The sequence below is a fragment of the Hemiscyllium ocellatum genome, chromosome 12 (genome assembly GCF_020745735.1).
Source record: "Hemiscyllium ocellatum isolate sHemOce1 chromosome 12, sHemOce1.pat.X.cur, whole genome shotgun sequence".
NCBI lineage: Eukaryota > Metazoa > Chordata > Chondrichthyes > Orectolobiformes > Hemiscylliidae > Hemiscyllium > Hemiscyllium ocellatum.
In genome coordinates, this window is record NC_083412.1 from 68,343,676 (window position 1) to 68,364,146 (window position 20,471).

Genomic DNA, 20,471 nt, shown 5'->3' on the forward strand with positions numbered 1-20,471 from the left:
GGAAAACAGAGTATAGTGATAAGGTGGAATCGTTGGAAATCAGTACTACTAGGGAAATGGTTTTGGGAAATTGTTGGGATTAATGGCCAATAAATTCTCTAGGCTGAATAATTCAGTCTTCAGAAGTCGCCCTAAAAATGATGCTTTGGTGGTCATCTTTCAAAATTCTTATGGATCGGGGGCTAGCTAATGTGACCTCTCAATTTTGAAAATAAAGTCGAGAGAAAACAGGGAACAACAAGCCACTTGTCCTGACATTGATAGTGGGGAAAGTGCTAAAGTCCATTATAAAAGATTCAGTCACTGATTAATTGGAAAACAGGGAGAGGGTCAGACACAGTCAGAATGGACTTTGGATAGGGAAGTCATGTTTGACAAATTTACTGGAATCTTTCAATGATTTAATGCATGGATTTGATAAGGGGAAGCCAGTGAATGTGGTTTACTTGGACTTTCAGAAGGCTTACAATAATGTCCAATAAAAGAGGTTAGCAAGTAATATTAGAACACGTGATTGGCTGTCGTGTACGGATATGAAGAGAGAACTGGAAGGCAGATAGAAAACAAAAAGCAGGAATAAATTAAGCTTTTTCCAAGTGGAAAGTACTGAATCATGGAATAACACAGAACAGTGTTTGATCTATGTTGGAGTTGTGAGACCGATTTCTTACATGATTTAAGATTCTTTTCTAACTCCCTGATGTAATCCATCTCAGACGTTGTGAGCACTTTGGTAACTGGAGGATTATTTAAAGCTTCATTTACTTCCATTGGTGTTTGAAATAATAGACAATATTATTCCCACTTCTGAGTAGTGGTTCAACAGGGCACAATTACTACTAACGGTGATTACAGTAGCTGTTATTGCATTTCCAGCAGATGTTTGGTTAAATAAGCAGGCCACTTTAGCTCTTGATCTTCTTCGAAAGAATGATTTGTCCTAAAACAGTTAGCAGGGATTTGCATAACAACACTGCCCAAATTGAAGTGTTCAGGATGATCTAAATCTATTAAATGGTGTTGACGAGCTGGTGTTGGACTGGGGTGGACAAAGTTAAAAATCACATAACACCAGGTTATAGTGTTCAGAAAGCTAGTGCTTCCAAATAAACCTGTTGGATTATAACCTGGTGTTGTGTGATTTTTAACTCTATTAAGTGGAGTAGTGGGTTCCTCCTCTTTGACTATATCCTGAAAGGGCAAACCAAGATTCAGAATTCTCTGTGGTGGTTTTTCACCTTCATCTATGGCACCACTTTTTCCCACCATTTGTAGCTTTGCCTTCGAGAGAGTGAAGAGTCTGCATTAGCATTCTGGAATCCTAGTATAGAATGTCTGTAGTTCAGAGTAATGTCTGTTATATTGACAGGGTATTCAGTGTTTCTGGAATATACATTTTCTGGATTCTCATTTTCTGGATTCTCATTTTCTCATTTCTGAAGGCTTCCCATTTTACAGCCGTCCCTTTACCTGTGAACATCCGCTCCCAATCAGCTTTTGAAAGTTCTTACCAAATACAGTCAAAATTGGCCTTTCTGCAATTTAGAACTTCAAATTTTAGATCTGGTCTGCCCTTTTCCATCACCATGTTAAAACAAATAGAATTATGGTCACTGGCCCCAAAGTGCTCCCGCACTGACACCTCAGTCACCTGCCCTTCCTCATTTTCCACGAGTAAGTCAAGTTTTGCACCTTCTCTAGTAGGTATATTTGTACAACTGAATCAGAAAAGTTTCTTGTAAACACTTAACAAATTTCTCTCCATCTAAAGCCTTAACACGATGGCGGTCCAAGTCAATGTTTGGAAGGTTTAAATGCCCTACCATTACCATCCTATTAATCCTACAGATAGTTGAGATCTCCTTACAAGTTTGTTCCTCAATTCCCCTCTGGCTTTTAGGGGGGCTATAATACAATCTCAATAAGATGATCATTCCTTTCTTATTTCTCAGTTCCACCCAAATAACCTCCCTGGATGTATTTCTGGGAATATCCTCCCTCAGTACAGCTGTAATATTATCCCTGACCAAAAACACCACTCTCCCTCCTCTCTTGCCTCCCTTTCTATCCTTCCTGCAACATTTGTATCCTGGAACATTAAGCTGCCAGTCCTGCCCATCCCTGAGCCATGTTTCTGTAATTGCTATGGTATCCCAGTCCCATGTTCCTAACCATGCCCTGAGTTCATCTGCCTTCCCTGAAAGGTCCCTTGCATTGAAATAAATGCAGTTTCACTTATGTATCCTACCTTGCCCCTGCCTGCCCTGACTGTTTGACTCGCTTCTGTTCTCAACTGTACCAGTCCCAGATTGATCTCTTTCCTCATTATCTCCCTGGGTCCCAGCTGCTCCCAAAATATATTTCCCACTGAATTCCATTGACTTCAATATTCTTAGGTCCCGTGATAACATATTCATTAGAAAACTGATTACAGGAACAGTCACTTTCTCCTCACCTAGGCTTTGTGTGTCTGGAGCTGCTTGGTTGCAGTAAAACCCAAACTCAATGTTAGGAAATAAATGGTTGCTGAGTATGTGGAGCTTGTTACTTGCCCTCACAAGTTGGCCGTCATGATCCAACCCATGATCTATCAGTTGCCAGGTTAAAATCATAGAATCCCTACAGTGCTAAAAGAGACCATTTGGCCCATTGGGTCTGCATCAGCCCTCTGAAGAGCAAGCCACCCAGACCCAGGCCCTTACCATACCTCTATAACCCTGTATTCACATCCCCAGACACTACAGGACAATTTAGCAGTGGCAATCCACTTAACTGCAATCCTGCTGCAGGCCACCTCTAAGTGAGAGAGACAGTTTACATCAGAGGACATAGTTTGGTGTCGAAACTACGGGAATGGCCCTGCATGGGTATGAGGCGGAATTGGCACGATGTGGGCTCCCATGATGTACAACGTCGGGTTAGTGAGGTTGACCTGAACAAACATGGACATAAAAGCTGCTACCTCACAGACAGGGTAGGAGCAAAACATACGCTGGCCCTCAGAACACCAGAAAGGCTGTGGCTTCTCTCCCTCAATCAAGTGTCATGAGGCCGAGATAGATGCAGCCAATATCACAGCCTCGCTACTGTTACCATCTGAAGAAAGGGAGGAAATTCTACTGAGATGCTCTAGGTCTGGTACACACACTGCCATGCTGGGGGAACAAGACTGGGGTGAAGATATCACAGGAAAAACTACAAGAGAAAAAACAGGCCTAGATCCCTGAACTTCAAGGGGTCAGGTGTAGTGATTGAAGCAGATTGGCCAGATGGATCTCACTGTGTATGAGTATGAGTTTCCTAAGTGGGGCTGTCATCCTGGGCCAATCAGGGAATCCCGGATTATAGATAAATACAGGGGTCCTGCGCCGCAGGGAGTGGAGTGCAGTATTTCCCCTTCCAACTCTCTTCTGAGTTTGTCCCTGCCCTCCCCTTCACTTTTTGATCACACAGCATTGTCCTTTTTGATGTGAAGGGTACTGCTTGTCACAGGTCACTCAGGTGTTTTCCTATCTTCTTGGTGGTGGAAATTAAATAAAGATTTGTGCACTTTGTGTCTCTCACTGTGTCTCACAACTGCCCAAACACACCATGGGTGCTGGGGGAAAAATAAGCACTACCGCAGTTAGGCGGTAGTGTGTGGGTTAAAAAGAAAAAATATATATAAAAAAAAACAGGGGTCCTGCGCCGCAGGGAGTGGAGTGCAGCATTTCCCCCTCTAACTCTCTTCTGAGTTAGTCCCTGCTCTCCCCTTCACTGTTTGATCACACAGCATTGCCCTTTGATGTGACGGGCTTGCTTGTCACAGGTCACTCAGGTGTTTTCCTATCTTCCTGGTGATGGAAATTAAATAAAGATTCGTGCACTTTGTGTCTCTCACTGTGTCTCACACCTGCACACACACACACCATGGGTGCTGGGGCAAATAAATAAATAAATAAATACAGGGTTCCCAGGGGCTGTTGGGGCATAGTGGTACTGTCCCTACCTCTAGACATAAGAGGCCTAGGTGTAAGACCCACCTGCTCCAGAAGTGGATAATAACATCGGAACAAGTTTTTCAAAATGCTGTTGGGATTTTACGGGGGGAACGGTGATTCAGTGGTTAGCCCTGCTGCCTCACAGTGCCAGGGTCCTGGATTCAATTTGAGCCTCGAGTGACTGTCTGTCTGTGTGGAGTTTGCACATTCTCCACATGTCTGCGTGGTTTTCCTTTAGATGCTCCAGTTTTCTCCCACAGTCAAAAGATATGTAGGTTTGATGGATTGGTCATACTAAATTGTCAATAGTGTCCAGGGATGTGCAGACTCAGCGGATTCACTTTGGGAAACGCAGGGTACAAGGATAGCATAAGCTGGTGGATTTGGGTGGGATGCACTTCAGAGGGATGATGTGGACACAATGGGCTGAATGGCCTGCTTCCACACTGTGTGGATTCTATGATTCACTGAGGAATACCAAGGAAACATGTTGAATTAAAAGAATACTTCAATTAAAGTTTTATATACCATTCCTGCATCACAGGCACTGACGTATACAGGGACTTCATCGTTTAAAGAAGAAAGGAAAAAAATAAACAGGAGTCTCAAGCAATCTGTTCATTTAAAGTTCTGATTCTGAGCTGGCTGTTCACAGTCCATGTACTATGAACGTGAAAATAAAAGGGGATTTGATGATGGGATACCTGCCTCTGTGGAGTTATTTGAGTCCACCAAGCAACTTGAAATACAAAACATATTTGTAACAACATATACACAGTATAGGACAAACTAGGGCTGGGTAGGATTCAACAACCAGCATTACACAAAGCATCAGTTTGCAATCACACACGCAATTGGTTTCTGGTCACATCTGTATTACAACCTGGTTCCTTGAATATTTGCATATTCCCATAATGTGTGAACACAACAGGTCTTGGACTGGAACAGAAAGCAAAACATTCTCTCTTGCCCATTTTCTTAACTTCTGCCCTAACCATTCATTGTAGATGATATGAAGTAAGGGACAGAGTGACTGGTGACTCAGAAACAGGGACAGACACATTACATACCTGGCCAGCTTACCCAGTGCCACTCAGCATTCCCCTTGAAAGTGTCAGGAAATAACCTGCTGATACTTGTAACCGAAGCCACAATTGCACAATGTTGGAATGTTGGCATAGAACCATTTTTTTTAAAGATAAATGCTGCTGGTAGATCTATATTTAAAATATTACAATACAATCATCAAAAACATGCTTCCAAAATTCTTGAAGGACATGCTTGTAACCTTTTCATTTTGTCATACAACATAAATCTCATGGCTGCCATTTTCAAGCTAAAAAACAGTGCTTCACCTTTTCATAAAGGACACACATATGAAAGAAATACATCTACTTCATTTTTTATAATGATTCTTTTGGGATGTAATTCATGAGGTAAGTGATGTGCTATTGTCATCTCCCAGGCATCCACAAATGCCACGTCGATGCCCTCAAACATCTTTCTCATCACTAAGTCAAGTTGATAAGAATACCAGTCACTGTTGTAGAGACTGACCTCCCGCGGAAGGGCCTGGACATTGGCAGTCTTTATTACAACCAGTGTATCTGGGCTCCTTTCCAGCAATTGTAGAATTGACCTGCGGATGTTCTGGAGCCTGCGGATGTATGGTTCAACTGGGAAAGTGTTGAAATGACACCAAATGGTGAAGGCTATAACAGTGTTCTTTCCACCTTTAATCTCATCCAGTTTATTTGCGATGAATGGCAGGTCCTGATTTGAAATGGGCGAGATTCGGATCGGTGAGCCATGAGCATAGTATTCCACCTTGATCTTGTTGTCTATATCCAAAGCGAGATGTGGCCCCGTCTTCCTAGAATTGCCAAGATCAAACTTCCTCAGACCTAAAACAGAAGATGGAATTACACATAACTTATCATTCCATTGATCATTATGAACAGACCAAAATAGACAAATCACTCAGAACATTAGTGCTTTAATTTGGGGATGCTCTCAGCTCTTATCCTACTTTACTGCGGGACCATCAGTTTCATACAACAACGGAAAGTCAGAAAAGGCAAGTGAGCAGCCAGATTAAATAATTCGGATCAGTAGGCCAGTCGATGCCCCAGGAAACACTCAGGGAAGTAGGTGGGTGAGTTCTTGGGCAGTTAAGCAATTGAGATGATAACCAACAGTTAGAGAAGAAAGCAGTCAGGTAAGTATATAAAGAGCAAGGTTAAAAAGTATTCAGCCTCAGCAGTTGTGTAAGTTAACAGATTCAGAGACACACAAGGCAGTGGATTCTGTTGATGATAAGCAAGCAAGAGGGTGCATAACATGGGAGGGTGTTGTGGATGGGACTAGATTTTCAGAACCTTCTTCAGAATGAGGCATTTGTAAGTGGGCCCACACAGTCAGTCTTAGTTTAACTTGAGCATTTTGAGGAGCTGTTTGCGTTATATTCATTAAAAGGACTGATAGGTCGAAATGCAATTTTGTACTATCATGTACAGAATAAACAATTTTGTAATGCAACAATAATGTCTCGTTTTTATTGTTCTGAAGTAGTAACAAGCCAGAAATAAATGACAGAATAAAGCAGTGTACCTCAAATTATGTTAAAATTGAAGACTAAGTGCTCAATTTTGCCAAAGGTAAACTTCAGATAGTTTCATTCTCTCCATGAGCTCTGCGAGTTATCTCATGCAATTCCTCACTTCTCACCTTACTATATACACACAACTTTACTTGGTGCCACCCTTGAGCTAGTTTGAATTACCAGCAGAGGGCATGCTCACCACTGCCTGGACCTTCAGGTTTCCTGTTGCTGACAACACATTGAAACACCAGGTGTGTGCCACGTCACACACTGCCAGCATCGAGGAGTCCCTTATAGTTGGCATAGTGGGAGGAAATGGAAAAGTAAAGAATGTGAGGGCAAACAGGTAGCATGGGCAATATCTCAGTGGAAACAGAATGTCAATTCGCAAATAAATTGGCACTTTGAATTATCATCTGTGTTGGCATTTTGTTTTTGAAGTCATCCTTCCTCAGAATCCATTGTCCCGAAGAAGGGTCATTCAACCCGAAATGCTAATTCTGATTTCTCTCCACAGATGCTGCCAGACCTGCTGAGCTTTTCTGGCAATTTTTGGTTTTCTGTCTGATTTGCAGCGTCCACATTTTTTTTGGTTTATAAATCGCCATCTGTCTGATTGACTGTCCTTGTGTCTGCAGCTACAAGAAGGAAACAAGAGGTTTCCCTTCCTTAATGCCAATATTCTTTCCCTAATACCCACTGCAGTATAACATTGAGTCAATGCTGAATGTGGGAGCATCAAATGTCAAAGCAACTTCAAATAGCTGTTAGTGTGAACCTTTTCTAAAACAACAGGAAAGAGGAAGAAAGAAAAAAAACAGAAAAACTGCATTGGTTTCAGGGACTAAACAGATGCTGCATGCTTTTCAAGCAACAACCAATTTACAGTCAAAGAATGGTGTTGGCACTGTGCTCCATTCATCTGGATGAAGTGTCCATAAGGAGAATCGACTCTGGGCCCAGTGAATGTCGTCTGCAGACTGAGGGGACGTATAGCTGTGTGTCTTCATGTGGAGGCTGTTTGGCAACTGCTGCTGGTTGCTGGTTCTGAGCTATAATGATGATGATCAAATACTGAGTCAAAGAAGTGGGAAGGACTCTGCAAAGGTAAAAAAGGATGAAGAAAGACAGAGGGGGTGAAATTGTAACTTCCAGAATTCAAGGCCAAATGCACTAGACAATTGGTGCAGCAAAAGCGAAATGGTGATGCACAAGAAGTCAGAGTCTGTGCAATGAGATAGTTTTATTTTCTTACATAACTATCAGGAATTGGAGCAAGAGTAGTCCATTTGGCCCCTTGAGCCTACTCCGCCATGCAATGTGATTATGGCTGACTTCGTTCGGTTCTTGAGTATCAAGGGCATCAAGGGTTATCGCGAGAAAGTGGGAGAATGTAGCAGAGAAACCTACCAGCCATGGCTAAATGGTGGAGCAGACTCGATGGGCTGAATGGCCTACTTTCTGCTCCTATGTTTTATGGTATTGTGATCTTTATGTGGACTCACTTCCACTTACCCACCTGTTCACATAACCTCTAACTCCTTTATTATTCAAAAACTATCACTTTGCCGAAAAAACATTAAACGAGGTAGCCTCAGCTGCTTCACTGAACAGGAAATTCCACAGATTCACCACCCTTTGGGTGAAGACATTCCTCCTCACTCAGTCCTAAATCTGCTCCCCTTTATTTTGTGGCTATGCTCCTAGTTCTAGTTTCACCCACCAGCAGAAACAACCTCCCTGCTTCTATCTTATCTATTCCCTTCACAATGTTCTATGTTTCTATAAGATCCCCTCTCATTCTTCTAAATTCCAATGGGTATAGTCCCGTTCTAGTCCATCTCTCCTCATAAGCAAATCCTCTCAACTCTGGAATCAACCATGTGAACCTCCTCTGCAACCCATCCAGTACATGTACATCATTTCTCAAATAAGGAGACCAGAACTGCACACATAACTCCAGGTGTGGTCTCAACAGCACGTCATACAGCTCCAACATAAACTCCCATTTTTAAACTCAAACCCTCTAGTACTGAAGGACAATGTTCCAATCGCCTTCTAATTTTCCTGCTGCACCTGCAATTCAATTCTTTGTCATTCACACTCAGGTCCAATATTTAATCCAACTTGCCAAGGTAACCTGAATCCCTTTCATGAACCCATTTCAAGAATATATTTGTTGGTGATGAAGGAATAGTTAGGATTTCTGTATAAACATTACCCAAACATAATTTTTGATCTGACGGGCCAAGTTAACCTGAATATAAAGTGCTTTTAACTTCTTTCTAAGTCTCCCATGTGGGATCTTTTCAAAAGCTTTGCTGAAATCCATATAAACTACATGAACTGCATTACCCTCCACTACACACCTGATCATCACCTTGAAAACTTCAATCAACGTTGTTAGGCGTGACCTCCCTCTGACAAAGTCATACCAACTCTCCCTGATCAAACCTTGCCCTTCTACGTGTAGATTAATTCTTTCCTTCCAAATATTCTCCATTATTTCCCTGACTGCTGATATGAGAATCAGTGTAAAATATTACAAACGTCTTTTCTGAATTCAGGTTGAGTGAGTGAGCAAAGGTTGATAGATTGTGTTGAATCCAGTAAAGTGCAATGTCATGCACTTTGATAGGAAGAATCAAAAGGCAGACATATTGTTAAATGGAGAGAGAACCGAAAAATGCACAACTCAGGAGTATCTGGATGTTCTTGTGCATGAAATACAAGGTCTTTTAATGCAAGTTCAGTCTGTATTAAGAAAGCTCATGGAATTGTGACCTGTGATGTGGGGGGTTCGAAATTTAAAATTAGTCTTTTTACAGTATACAGTGTTGATGAGGATGTGCCTGGAGTAGTATGTATCATTCTGCTTCCTGCTTTTAAAAATGGATGTACTGGCATTGGAGACAGTCAAAAAGACATCCACTCGACTGAGTCCTGCGGGGAAGAGGTTAACACATCAAGAATGGCCAGTTAGGCGTTCATTCATTTGAGTTCAGAAGAATGAGGAGCAGTCTTATTGAAACATGCACGATTCTGTTGGGGCTTGAGAGGGTAGATGATGTGAAGGTGTGTCCATTCGTGGGGGAATCTTGAACTCGGGAACATTGCTACAGAATAAGGAGGCAGGGAGAGAAAAGGTGCAAAAGAATTTCTCCCAGAGAGTAGGCAATGTTTGGAATTAGCTATCATCCAGTACTACTGAAAGCTTTTACTGTGGAGGTGGATAGATTTTGGAAACATTCAGGAGTTGAGGGCTATGAGGAGCTGGCACAAGAGAGGGGATGAGGCCTGTGACAGATTTGCCTTGATCCTATTGTGTGACAAGGCAGGGTCAAGGGGCCAAATGGCCTCTTCCTGTTTCTATCTCTTCTACTTTTCTGACATCGCCACTGCCTCAGCTCAGCTCCTCTCGAGACCCTCATTAATGCTATAGTGACCTTGACTCAAGATCATTCAAATTTATTCCCACAAACCCCATTCATAGTGAAATTTCGTTCTGCCTTTGACTTTATTTGCTGCAAATCCTATTCACCGATCTCATCTATGCACCTGCAATGGCCCATGTTCAAGTGAAAACTTGATTTTAAAACTGTCATCTACATCTCATCATAACTTATCTCTTATCACCCCAGCACTGAGACGGCTGTACTCCTATCACCATAGGGTGCTAGAACAGTCCCAGATTTAATCACTACACCATTGATGGTCAGGGCTTTAGTCACCTATGATCGGGAATTCAATCTGTAAGCATCTCTGACACTTGACCTCATTTTCTTCCTTTGAGATACCCCTCACCCTTGCCTTGTTTGACCATCTATCTTGATATCCGTTGATGGAGCATGACATCTAATTTTGCTTTATTACTCTCTTAATTTTGTACTACTTCAGAACAATTTATTACAATAAAGATGATATACAAATGTAAGTTGCTTCACTGCAGTTTAAAGTGTGCTGTGTCGAAATACTGACTGACTTTACAAATGTTGAAGAAAGTATAAATGCCTAGGAATTAAAAAAAGATGATTATATGTAACACATAAAGCAAATTATATCAAAATCCATGAGAAATATGGATAAACATCACCTGGTACAAATTCTGTCAAATATTCAAACCACTGACGTATAGTGGAATCTCCAAAAATGTGAACTTTTTTCCCACGGAGACAGTTTGTAATATTTGCAGGAGTGTTGAAGCGTCGAACATTACAGTTTCTTGACATCCACTGGTCCTGATAATAAAATCCAGCCGGTGAAAGCAAGGGCTTGCTGGAGACACATCCTCCAAGATTTATGCCTGAAAAGAAAAGCACATGAATTGCAACCCAAACAAAATGCTCTGCATCTGAGGTGGAGGTCATTCCAAATTTTTTTCAGTTGGCTCACCATAGTTTCAGGGGCAATAGTGAATCGCAAAATAAAGTTTTTTTATTATCAACAAAGTGTGACAAAGTAAAGTAAAACCGTAAAGTTAAATAGCCACAATGGGCCAAAAACTCACTGGCACAGATCTTCCAGTGAGCAGACAGTGAGAGTCTGAATGAACTCAGAAAGATGCATTTCTCAGACATCCAAACGCACTGACCATGTGGGAATCTCATGGAAAGTTGAAATTTCTGATGGGTCCTGACTCTAATTCAGAGTTGGAAACTTCAGATGGCTTTGTTTAACCTTAAATGTTTGTCATGAAAAGTTAGAGGATTGAAATCTCCCATAACTCTTGGTCAATCATTTAGATTGGTTCACAAACATTCATACTGGCCCACTCTACCCTGGACATCCAACACAATAATCCCCATCGAGAACACCCCCACCCCAGACTGCTCTTGTTTCGCCACACAACCTGACAGTTGCCAACTTCTTCCCTGCCAAGCTCAGGCAACTGCTCCTGCCCCTCACTCTCAAGACTCAATACCCACTCCAACCCAAGATTTGATATCCCTTGATATGTTACCCCCTCCCCCACATGACAATCTGTTCCCTCACCCATCTGGCACCTTGCTCTTTCACACAGCCACTTGTTGTAGAGCGGGCTTGCAGATTTTGCTTTCTGATTTAATTTATTAAATTGACCACTCCTCGAGGAATTTTATAAATACATATATTTGACTAATATGAAAGGAGAAGATTTTGTACTGATGCAAAATACGTTTGGATTACTTCACTTAATTTGCATAGGACACTGTCAAACTAGAGATATTAATAATCATTGACCAGCAACAAATGACAAATTAGAAGAACCTTGTGAATTAGTCGGCAAGTAATGGATAAGTAATGAAGAATCCAAAGTGAATAAAAGTTACATGATTATTCATTTTAATTATTAATTCTCTGTACATCTCTATGACTCTATGTGTTTGAATATATCTATTGCCTAGGGGTGTGTTTGTGAGGTGTTCCGGGAATTGGAATAGTTCCTCAGTTAAGTTGCTGTATTGAGTCGGTTGAGTTTTCCAGTTGCTGGATTATTTTAAATTCTGGTTTGTTTTCTTCATGTCTAAATAAATTCTGTTTTGCTTATAACCAAGTGGTTTGAACAGCTGCATCACTCCTGGCTTATCCACTACACATCTGCCATTCAAATACGAAACAGTTAGAGTCTAGACTACCTTCTTAAAATATTCTAAGAGAGTCTGGCCTGGTCCATAACAAATGATTAGATTAGATTCCCTACAGTGTGGAAACATGCCCTTTCGCCAACAAGTCCCCACCGATACTCCAAAGAATAACCCACCCTGACCCATTCCACACATTTACACCTAATGGGTGGCACAGTGGCAAAGTGGTTAGCACTACTACCTCACAGCACCAGAGATCTGGGTTCAATTCCCGCCTCAGGCAACTGTTTGTGTGGAGTTTGCATATTCTCGCTGTAAAAAGTGAGGTCTGCAGATGCTGGAGATCAGAGCTGAAAATGTGTTGCTGGTTAAAGCACAGCAGGTTAGCCAGCATCCAAGGAACAGGAAATTCGACGTTTCGGGCCAGAGCCCTTCATCAGGAATGAGGAGAATGTGCCAGGCAGGCTAAGATAAAAGGTAGGGAGGAGGGACTTGGGGGAGGGGCGATGGTGATGTGATTGGTGGAAGGAGGTCAAGGTGAGGGTGATAGGTTGGAGTGGGGTGGGGACGGAGAGGTCAGGAAGAAGATTGCAGGTTAGGAGGGCGGTGCTGAGTTGAGGGAACCGACTGAGACAAGGTGGGGGGAGGGGAAATGAGGAAACTGAAGAAATCTGAGTTCATTCCTTGTGGTTGGAGGGTTCCCAGGCGGAAGATGAGGCACTCCTCCTCCAGCCGTCGTGTTGTTATGTTCTGCCGATGGAGGAGTCCAAGGACCTGCATGTCCTCGGTGGAGTGGGAGGGAGACTTAAAGTGTTGAGCCACAGGGTGGTTGGGTTGGTTGGTCCGGGCGTCCCCGCCCTCACGCAAACCTTCGTCACCACGCATAACCCCGCCCCCACACCGACTTTCGCCACCACACGTAACCCCGCCCCCACGCTTTCTTCTGTCACGACACATGACCACGCCCCCACGCTTGACCCCGCCCCGACACCGAGCAACGTCACCACGTCTAAACCCGCCCCTACGTCGATCTCTGTCCCCGCCTCTAACCCCGCCCCCACCCCCAGCTCCAGTCCCACACCAGGTCCTAGCTCCCAACCTTGCCGGATCTTCACCATCCCTCCAGACCTCCCCCTCTCTGAGGATGAAAGATCAGTCCTCAGCAGAGGCCTCACCTTCATTCCCCTACACCCTCAGATCAATGAGTTCAACACGCGGCGAGATATTGAACAATTCTTCCGCCGCCTTCGCCTCCGTGCCTACTTTTACAACCAAGACTCCCGCCCACCCTCTGACGACCCCTTCTCCCGCCTCCAACACACCCCATCCACCTGGACACCCAGTGCTGGCCTCTTACCCGCCCTCGATCTATTTATAGCCAACTGCCGCCACGACATCAACCGACTCAACCTGTCCACCCCTCTCACCCACTCCAACCTCTCACCCTCAGAACGTGCAGCCCTCCACTCCCTCCGCTCCAACCCCAACCTCACCATCAAACCGGCAGACAAGGGAGGCGCGGTGGTAGTTTGGCGCACCGACTTTTATACCGCTGAGGCCAAACGCCAGCTCGCGGACGCCTCCTCTTATCGCCTCCTTGACCATGACCCCACCTCCCACTACCAAACCATCATCTCCCAGACCATCAATAACCTCATCACCTCAGGGGATCTTCCATCCACTGCCTCCAACCTCATTGTCCCACAACCCCGCACCGCCCGTTTCTACCTTCTGCCCAAAATCCACAAATCTGACTGCCCCGGCTGACTCATTGGCTCAGCCTGCTCCTGCCCCACCAAACTCACCTCCGCGTACCTCGACAGGGTTCTGTCCCCTTTAGTCCAAGAACTCTCCACCTACGTTCGGGATACCACTCATGCCCTCCACCTCCTCCATGATTTTCGCTTCCCCGGTCCCCAACGCCTTATCTTCACGATGGACATCCAGTCCCTGTACACCTCCATCCCCCATCACGAAGGACTCAAAGCCCTCCGCTTCTTCCTTTCCCGCTGCACCAACCAGTACCCTTCCACTGACACCCTCCTTCGACTGACTGAACTGGTCCTCACCCTGAATAACTTCTCTTTTCAATCCTCCCACTTCCTCCAAACTAAAGGAGTTGCCATGGGCACCCGCATGGGCCCCAGCTATGCCTGTCTCTTCGTAGGATATGTGGAACAGTCCATCTTCCGCAACTACACTGGCACCACCCCCCACCTTTTCCTCCGCTACATCGATGACTGTATCGGCGCTGCCTCGTGCTCCCACGAGGAGGTTGAACAGTTCATCAACTTTACCAACATCTTCCATCCCGACCTCAAATTCACCTGGACTGTCTCAGACTCCTCCCTCCCCTTCCTAGACCTTTCCATTTCTATCTCGGGCGACCGACTCAACACAGACATCTACTATAAACCGACTGACTCCCACAGCTACCTGGACTACACCTCCTCCCACCCTGCCCCCTGTAAAAACTTCATCCCATATTCCCAATTCTTTCGTCTCCGCCGCATCTGCTCCCAGGAGGACCAGTTCCAATACCGTACAGCCCAGATGGCCTCCTTCTTCAAGGACTGCAGATTCCCCCCAGACGTGATCGACGATGCCCTCCACCGCATCTCCTCCACTTCCCGCTCCTCCGCCCTTGAGCCCCGCTCCTCCAACTGCCACCAAGACAGAACCCCACTGGTTCTCACCTACCACCCCACCAACCTCCGCATACAGCGTATCATCCGCCGTCATTTCCGCCACCTCCAAACGGACCCCACCACCAGGGATATATTTCCCTCCCCTCCCCTATCAGCGTTCCGCAAAGACCACTCCCTTCGTGACTCCCTCATCAGGTCCACACCCCCCACCAACCCAACCTCCACTCCCGGCACCTTCCCCTGCAACCGCAGGAAATGTAAAACTTGCGCCCACACCTCCTCCCTCACTACCCTCCAAGGCCCCAAGGGATCCTTCCATATCCGCCACAAGTTCACCTGCACCTCCACACACATCATCTATTGCATCCGCTGCACCCGATGTGGCCTCCTCTACATTGGGGAGACGGGACGCCTACTTGTGGAACGCTTCAGAGTACACCTCTGGGACGCCCGGACCAACCAACCCAACCACCCCATGGCTCAACACTTTAACTCTCCCTCCCACTCCACCGAGGACATGCAGGTCCTTGGACTCCTCCATCGGCAGAACATAACAACACGACGGCTGGAGGAGGAGCGCCTCATCTTCCGCCTGGGAACCCTCCAACCACAAGGAATGAACTCAGATTTCTTCAGTTTCCTCATTTCCCCTCCCCCCACCTTGTCTCAGTCGGTTCCCTCAACTCAGCACCGCCCTCCTAACCTGCAATCTTCTTCCTGACCTCACCGCCCCCACCCCACTCCGGCCTATCACCCTCACCTTGACCTCCTTCCACCTATCACATCTCCATCGCCCCTCCCCCAAGTCCCTCCTCCCTACCTTTTATCTTAGCCTGCCTGGCACATTCTCCTCATTCCTGATGAAGGGCTCTGGCCTGAAACGTCGAATTTCCTGTTCCTTGGATGCTGCCTGGCCTGCTGTGCTTTAACCAGCAACACATTTTCAGCTATATTCTCGCTGTGTCTGCATGGGTTTCTGCTGGGTGCTCTGGTTTCCTCCCACAGTCCAAAAATGTGCAGATTAGTTGAATTTATCATGATAAATTGCCTTTGGTGTTAGGTGAAAAGGTAAAAGTAGGGAAATGGGTCTGGTTGTGTTGATCTTTGGAGGGTTGGTGTGGACTTGTTGGGCCGAAGGGCCTGTTTCCACACTGTAAGTAATCTAATCTAATTAATGCACCTAACACTATTGCCAATTTAGCACGGCCAATTCATCTAACCTGCACATTTTTGGATTGTGGGAGGAAACCAGAGTACTGGAGGAAACCCACGCAGGCACGGGAAGAATGTGCATACTCCACACAGACAGTTGCCCGAGGCTGGATTCGAACCTGGTTTCCTGGTGATGTGAGGCAGCAGTGCTCAGCACTGAGCCACCACACCTCCCACAAACACTCTAAAACAATCGATCATCTTAGAGTGAGAAAACATGTAAACTCATGGACAGATTAAATGATATTGAGGGAGGAAGTGTGTTCTTGTTTTTTGACTGGGATTTGAAGCCAGTATTGACGTTGTCTTCTGTGTCTGATAAGTATAACTTCTTTGTCTTTTATTAGTTCCTTACATAGCTGTTAGCTGATTATGCTAATTTACTTTATTACACTGAATAAAGTCTGATTTCATTCATTAACTCAATAACTGATTGAACATCTCCTATAGCATATGATCTAAACTGTTTGCAGAGATTAATTCAAAGCTTTTAATTAGCCTACCCTAACCAAACTATAAATTATCACAACTCCCTTTGAAAATTCACAACCTTCACCCACTTTTCTTAGTCACTGACTAATTAGTTCTGGGTCTGTTAAACTGTGGGTACTGACTGGAGTTCAACACCTACTGCAGTAAAGAGCACAGTTTCTGTGATGATCCACTCTGACGATGGTCTCTGTGTGTTGAACTTTAATTTAGTTGAAAAAACTCTGAGAATGTTGGGTTTGTCAGAAATAAGGATTCTGACCGAGATTGGAAGATGTGGGCTTTTTGTTATTTTTAAATTGAGTTCTGGTTACCAAGGCAAAAGGAAAATGACAAAGGCCCAGAAATGTTGGGAAGGAAAACCATAAAGGCACTTCATGATGTCAAAGGAACATACAATGCAGAAAAATTAAAAGGTTTGAGTTATAAAGAAAGTTTGGATAAGCCAGGATTTTTTCACTGGAGCAGAGGAGATTGAAAGGTGACCTTGCAGAAGTTGAAATATCATGAGGGGTATCGATAGGGTTAATAATAGGTGCCTTTTCCTGAGGATGGGAAATTTCAAGATTAGGGCACAGACTTTGAAAGTGAGAGGAGAGATATTTTAAAAAGACTCGAGGAGCAAATTCTGTTTTACACAGAGGGTGGTTCACATGTGAAATAAACTGGTGGTTATGGACACAATTGCAATGGTTAATAGACACTTGGGTAACTATAACAAGAATGGTTTGAAGGGATATGGATGAGGAGAAGACAGCTGGGACTAGTTTAGTTGGGGATTATGTTCAACATGGATTGATTGGATTGTTTCCGTGCTGTATCTCTCTATAACATGGTCTCGTGAAACACGTATGTGGGTTGCCAAAAAAACCTGATAAAAATAATTCTAGGTTGATAGACTCGGACAGTGACTTGGCAGGGGATGTACTGCACTGCTGGAAGTATCACCTTTCAGCTGTAATAAACCAAACATTGCTTTATCCTTCCTCCCAGGTGAATACAAAAGATCCCACCTTACTACTTTGTAGAAGGACATAGGAGTTTACCTGGGCCTCCTGTCAATACTGTCCTTCAATCAACAGTAGTAGCACAGGCTCTGTGGGTATTAGCTCAGTGCATTTAATTTCTTTATGATGCACTAAATTGTCTGCTGCATTTTCACACGTTGCATTACAGTGATGACCACCTTGCAAAATATTTCATTAGCTGCAAATCATTTTGAGACATCTGGTTGTCAATCAAGGCTATCTGTGTTGCTTTTTAACAGAACTGGAAAAGTTAATTCTGTGCCCTTTTGTAATTCAAGCTAAAAGACACAGAGTCATTGATATAGTCTGGTTAAAAGCACATTCAGGGCTGGAGTGAACCAGATGGCTCCTTGTTCTGTCATTCAATAAAATCATGACTGACGATGGCCTCAGATCCAATTACTTCCCTGAAGGTGGAAACAGGTCCATCTCCTGGGGTATGCATCCAAAGTCTGCCTGAGGCTTCAACTACGTCATTGAGAACAAATACTTCATTGTTCCAACACATTCATAGGTTTCTCTTTTCTTGTGAGTTGAACCTTCAGAGTATGATACAATATCTGCAGCAAAGGATTACTTACTTGCTCTCCCCATAATAGATAAATAAACTGATCCAACAGTCATTACTATCATTTATATTGCTCTTACCTGTATGAGGTGAAGGTTGCACAGTTACATATCCCAGGCCATTGGGCAATATGGGCCTCTTGACGTTGACGCCACTGAAAATACATTCTTTTTATCATTATTATAGTTATTATCTGAAGTAATTGCAACCAGAATTGTAATCAATATAAATTACACAGGACAGGAATCCATTTACCATGTGGGAGATCAGCAAGCCGTGCTGGCAGTTCAAGCTGTGACATGTCAAAATTCAAGGTCTATTGTTTTTGTTTGTGATGATGTTCCCACCTCCCTCTTCCTACTGGCTGGGAAACTCACTTGGCTGTGATGCTGAGCTTCATCTCCCACCTTGCACATTTGTTTCCTTTACACGTCACCAAAAGAAGGAAATGTAACCCTCTTCAGTTGGATGCACTGTTTAAATCCATTTCCCCACCCCATGGCACTGCAACTATCTTGAGCAATTCATCAGGGGAGATGATGGTCGATTGATATTAATCGCTAATCTATAATTCTAGAAACTCAGTTAACCTGTGCTTGAATCCTGCCACAGCAGCTGGTGGAATTTGAATTCAGTTAACAAATATCTGAATCTGCTGTTTAGCATGGAACCATTGTAAATTGTGGGGGAAAAAATCATCTTGCTCAGTAATGCCCTTCAGAGAAATAAATCTGCCACCCTTACAGCATGTGACTCCAGACTCTCAAATCTCCGAGCAAGCCATTCAAGTGTATTGAAGAAGGCTGCTCACCATCATTTTCTCAAGGGCAGCTAGGGACAGGGAATAAACGCTGGCCAGCCACTGATGGCCATGCTCAATGAGTGAATTTTGTAAAAATGTAGATACAAATTCCATTGCAATGAAAGAAGATTATGTCGTTTGAACTCCCAACTAGACAGACCATCCAGCACAGATGACCAAATCTCAAAACAATGGCAGACAATGTTAGAAATACTCAGCAGCTTAGGAAGCATTTGTGGAGAGGGAAACATAGTTATTGGGCTAGATTTTCCATTTTGATGAGGCAGCTGGTCCAGTTGCAATATGAGGAAATAATTGGATGAGGTAGCACTGGTGGGATGGTTAGCCCCCATCCCACTACAATCAAGTGCTGGTGTGAGAAGGGGAAGCTCTGTGGCTGACCCACCACCAATTAATGCACAAAAGTTAGTTAATGGCCACTTAAGGGCCTCAACTCACCACCATTCCAATGAGCTGAACATTCAGGGTGGTTCTGACAGAGTAACCATAATGACCTGTCTGCCAGATTGGGAGGACTTTCATTTGTCCCCAGTTGTGGGCAATTGACTGCATGGATGTGGGCAATGATCAGTGAAACCTTATCCCCTTCCCTTGGTTCAGAACGTCTCGCTCAACTTTCCCCATGACCCTGCCCCTCAATACCCCAAAAGTTGAGTGACATCAGTGTAGACTATTGAGGACAGTAGGCATCTCTTTATTTTAGAAAGTGGAAACTGCTTAAGAGGCATCACTCCACACTAAGGACAAGGCACAGAGATGGGTCTTCATGAAATTCTACAGAAAATGCTTGGATTGAATCCACATCATTGACATCATTCCACATCAGTCATCCAGCCAACTGTGAACTCATTGACCACACTAAACCTTGACTTCAAGGAGAGATCAGACAGGTTTATTACCAGGAAGGGATACCATTCTGTCAATCTCACAAGTAGACCAATAACAATGGAAAAACATCTTTTGCTGACTGACTCACTGTGCTTTTTCCAATGCCACACTTTTCGACTGCCTCAACTCTACCAGTCCTTCCTGCAGACATGGAGATGGTGACAAGGTGCAGACTTTGAAGAGGTGGCTTTTAACACCTCTGAGAGAACTGCAAAATGAGCCCCACCAGTGATACACTGTGAACCACCTGCACAAAAGGATGCTCATTGAGAAAACAATTGGAGGTCTGTCTTATCATTGAGTGCATTCACCAGAGTATCCAAATCAAAATCACTGAAGCATTAATTCTGAGAGTCCCAGCTCTCCAAACTACTTGCTGTACTCCACCATATAGGCACTGGGATTAGATACAACACATGCATCTGGAAGTCTGTTTACCATGTGTCATGTATCATTACATTGCTGCAGATGTATGATAATGAAAGGAAAGGAGACGGTGAGGACTGCAGATGCTGGAGATCAGAGTCGAGAATGTGGTGCTGGAATAGCACAGCAGGTCAGGCAGCATCGAAGGAAGGATAGGGTTTGGTGTTGATGGGTTTGCAGTGCACAGACATGGTGGTTGCACTATTGCTCTGTTTGTATGTGTGTGTGTGCCAGTCTCTATGC

The 20,471-nt window shown here is 44.2% G+C and overlaps 1 protein-coding gene across 6 annotated transcripts in view; it reads right to left on the reverse strand.

Annotated features, from left to right (window-relative positions):
• Positions 1 to 5,274: 5,274 nt before the first annotated feature.
• The window catches only part of LOC132820813 (NXPE family member 3-like), a 43,471-nt gene continuing 28,274 nt past the window's right edge, over positions 5,275 to 20,471 (reverse strand). For all 6 annotated transcript variants that reach the window (XM_060833129.1, XM_060833132.1, XM_060833128.1 and 3 more), the window contains 3 exons: positions 18,172 to 18,245; positions 10,676 to 10,885; positions 5,275 to 5,884 (listed from right to left, as the gene is read on the reverse strand). In XM_060833129.1, coding sequence (XP_060689112.1) covers positions 5,340 to 5,884; positions 10,676 to 10,885; positions 18,172 to 18,245 — 829 coding nt within the window. In that variant the 3' untranslated portion in view covers positions 5,275 to 5,339. The remainder of the gene's footprint in view (positions 5,885 to 10,675; positions 10,886 to 18,171; positions 18,246 to 20,471) is intronic.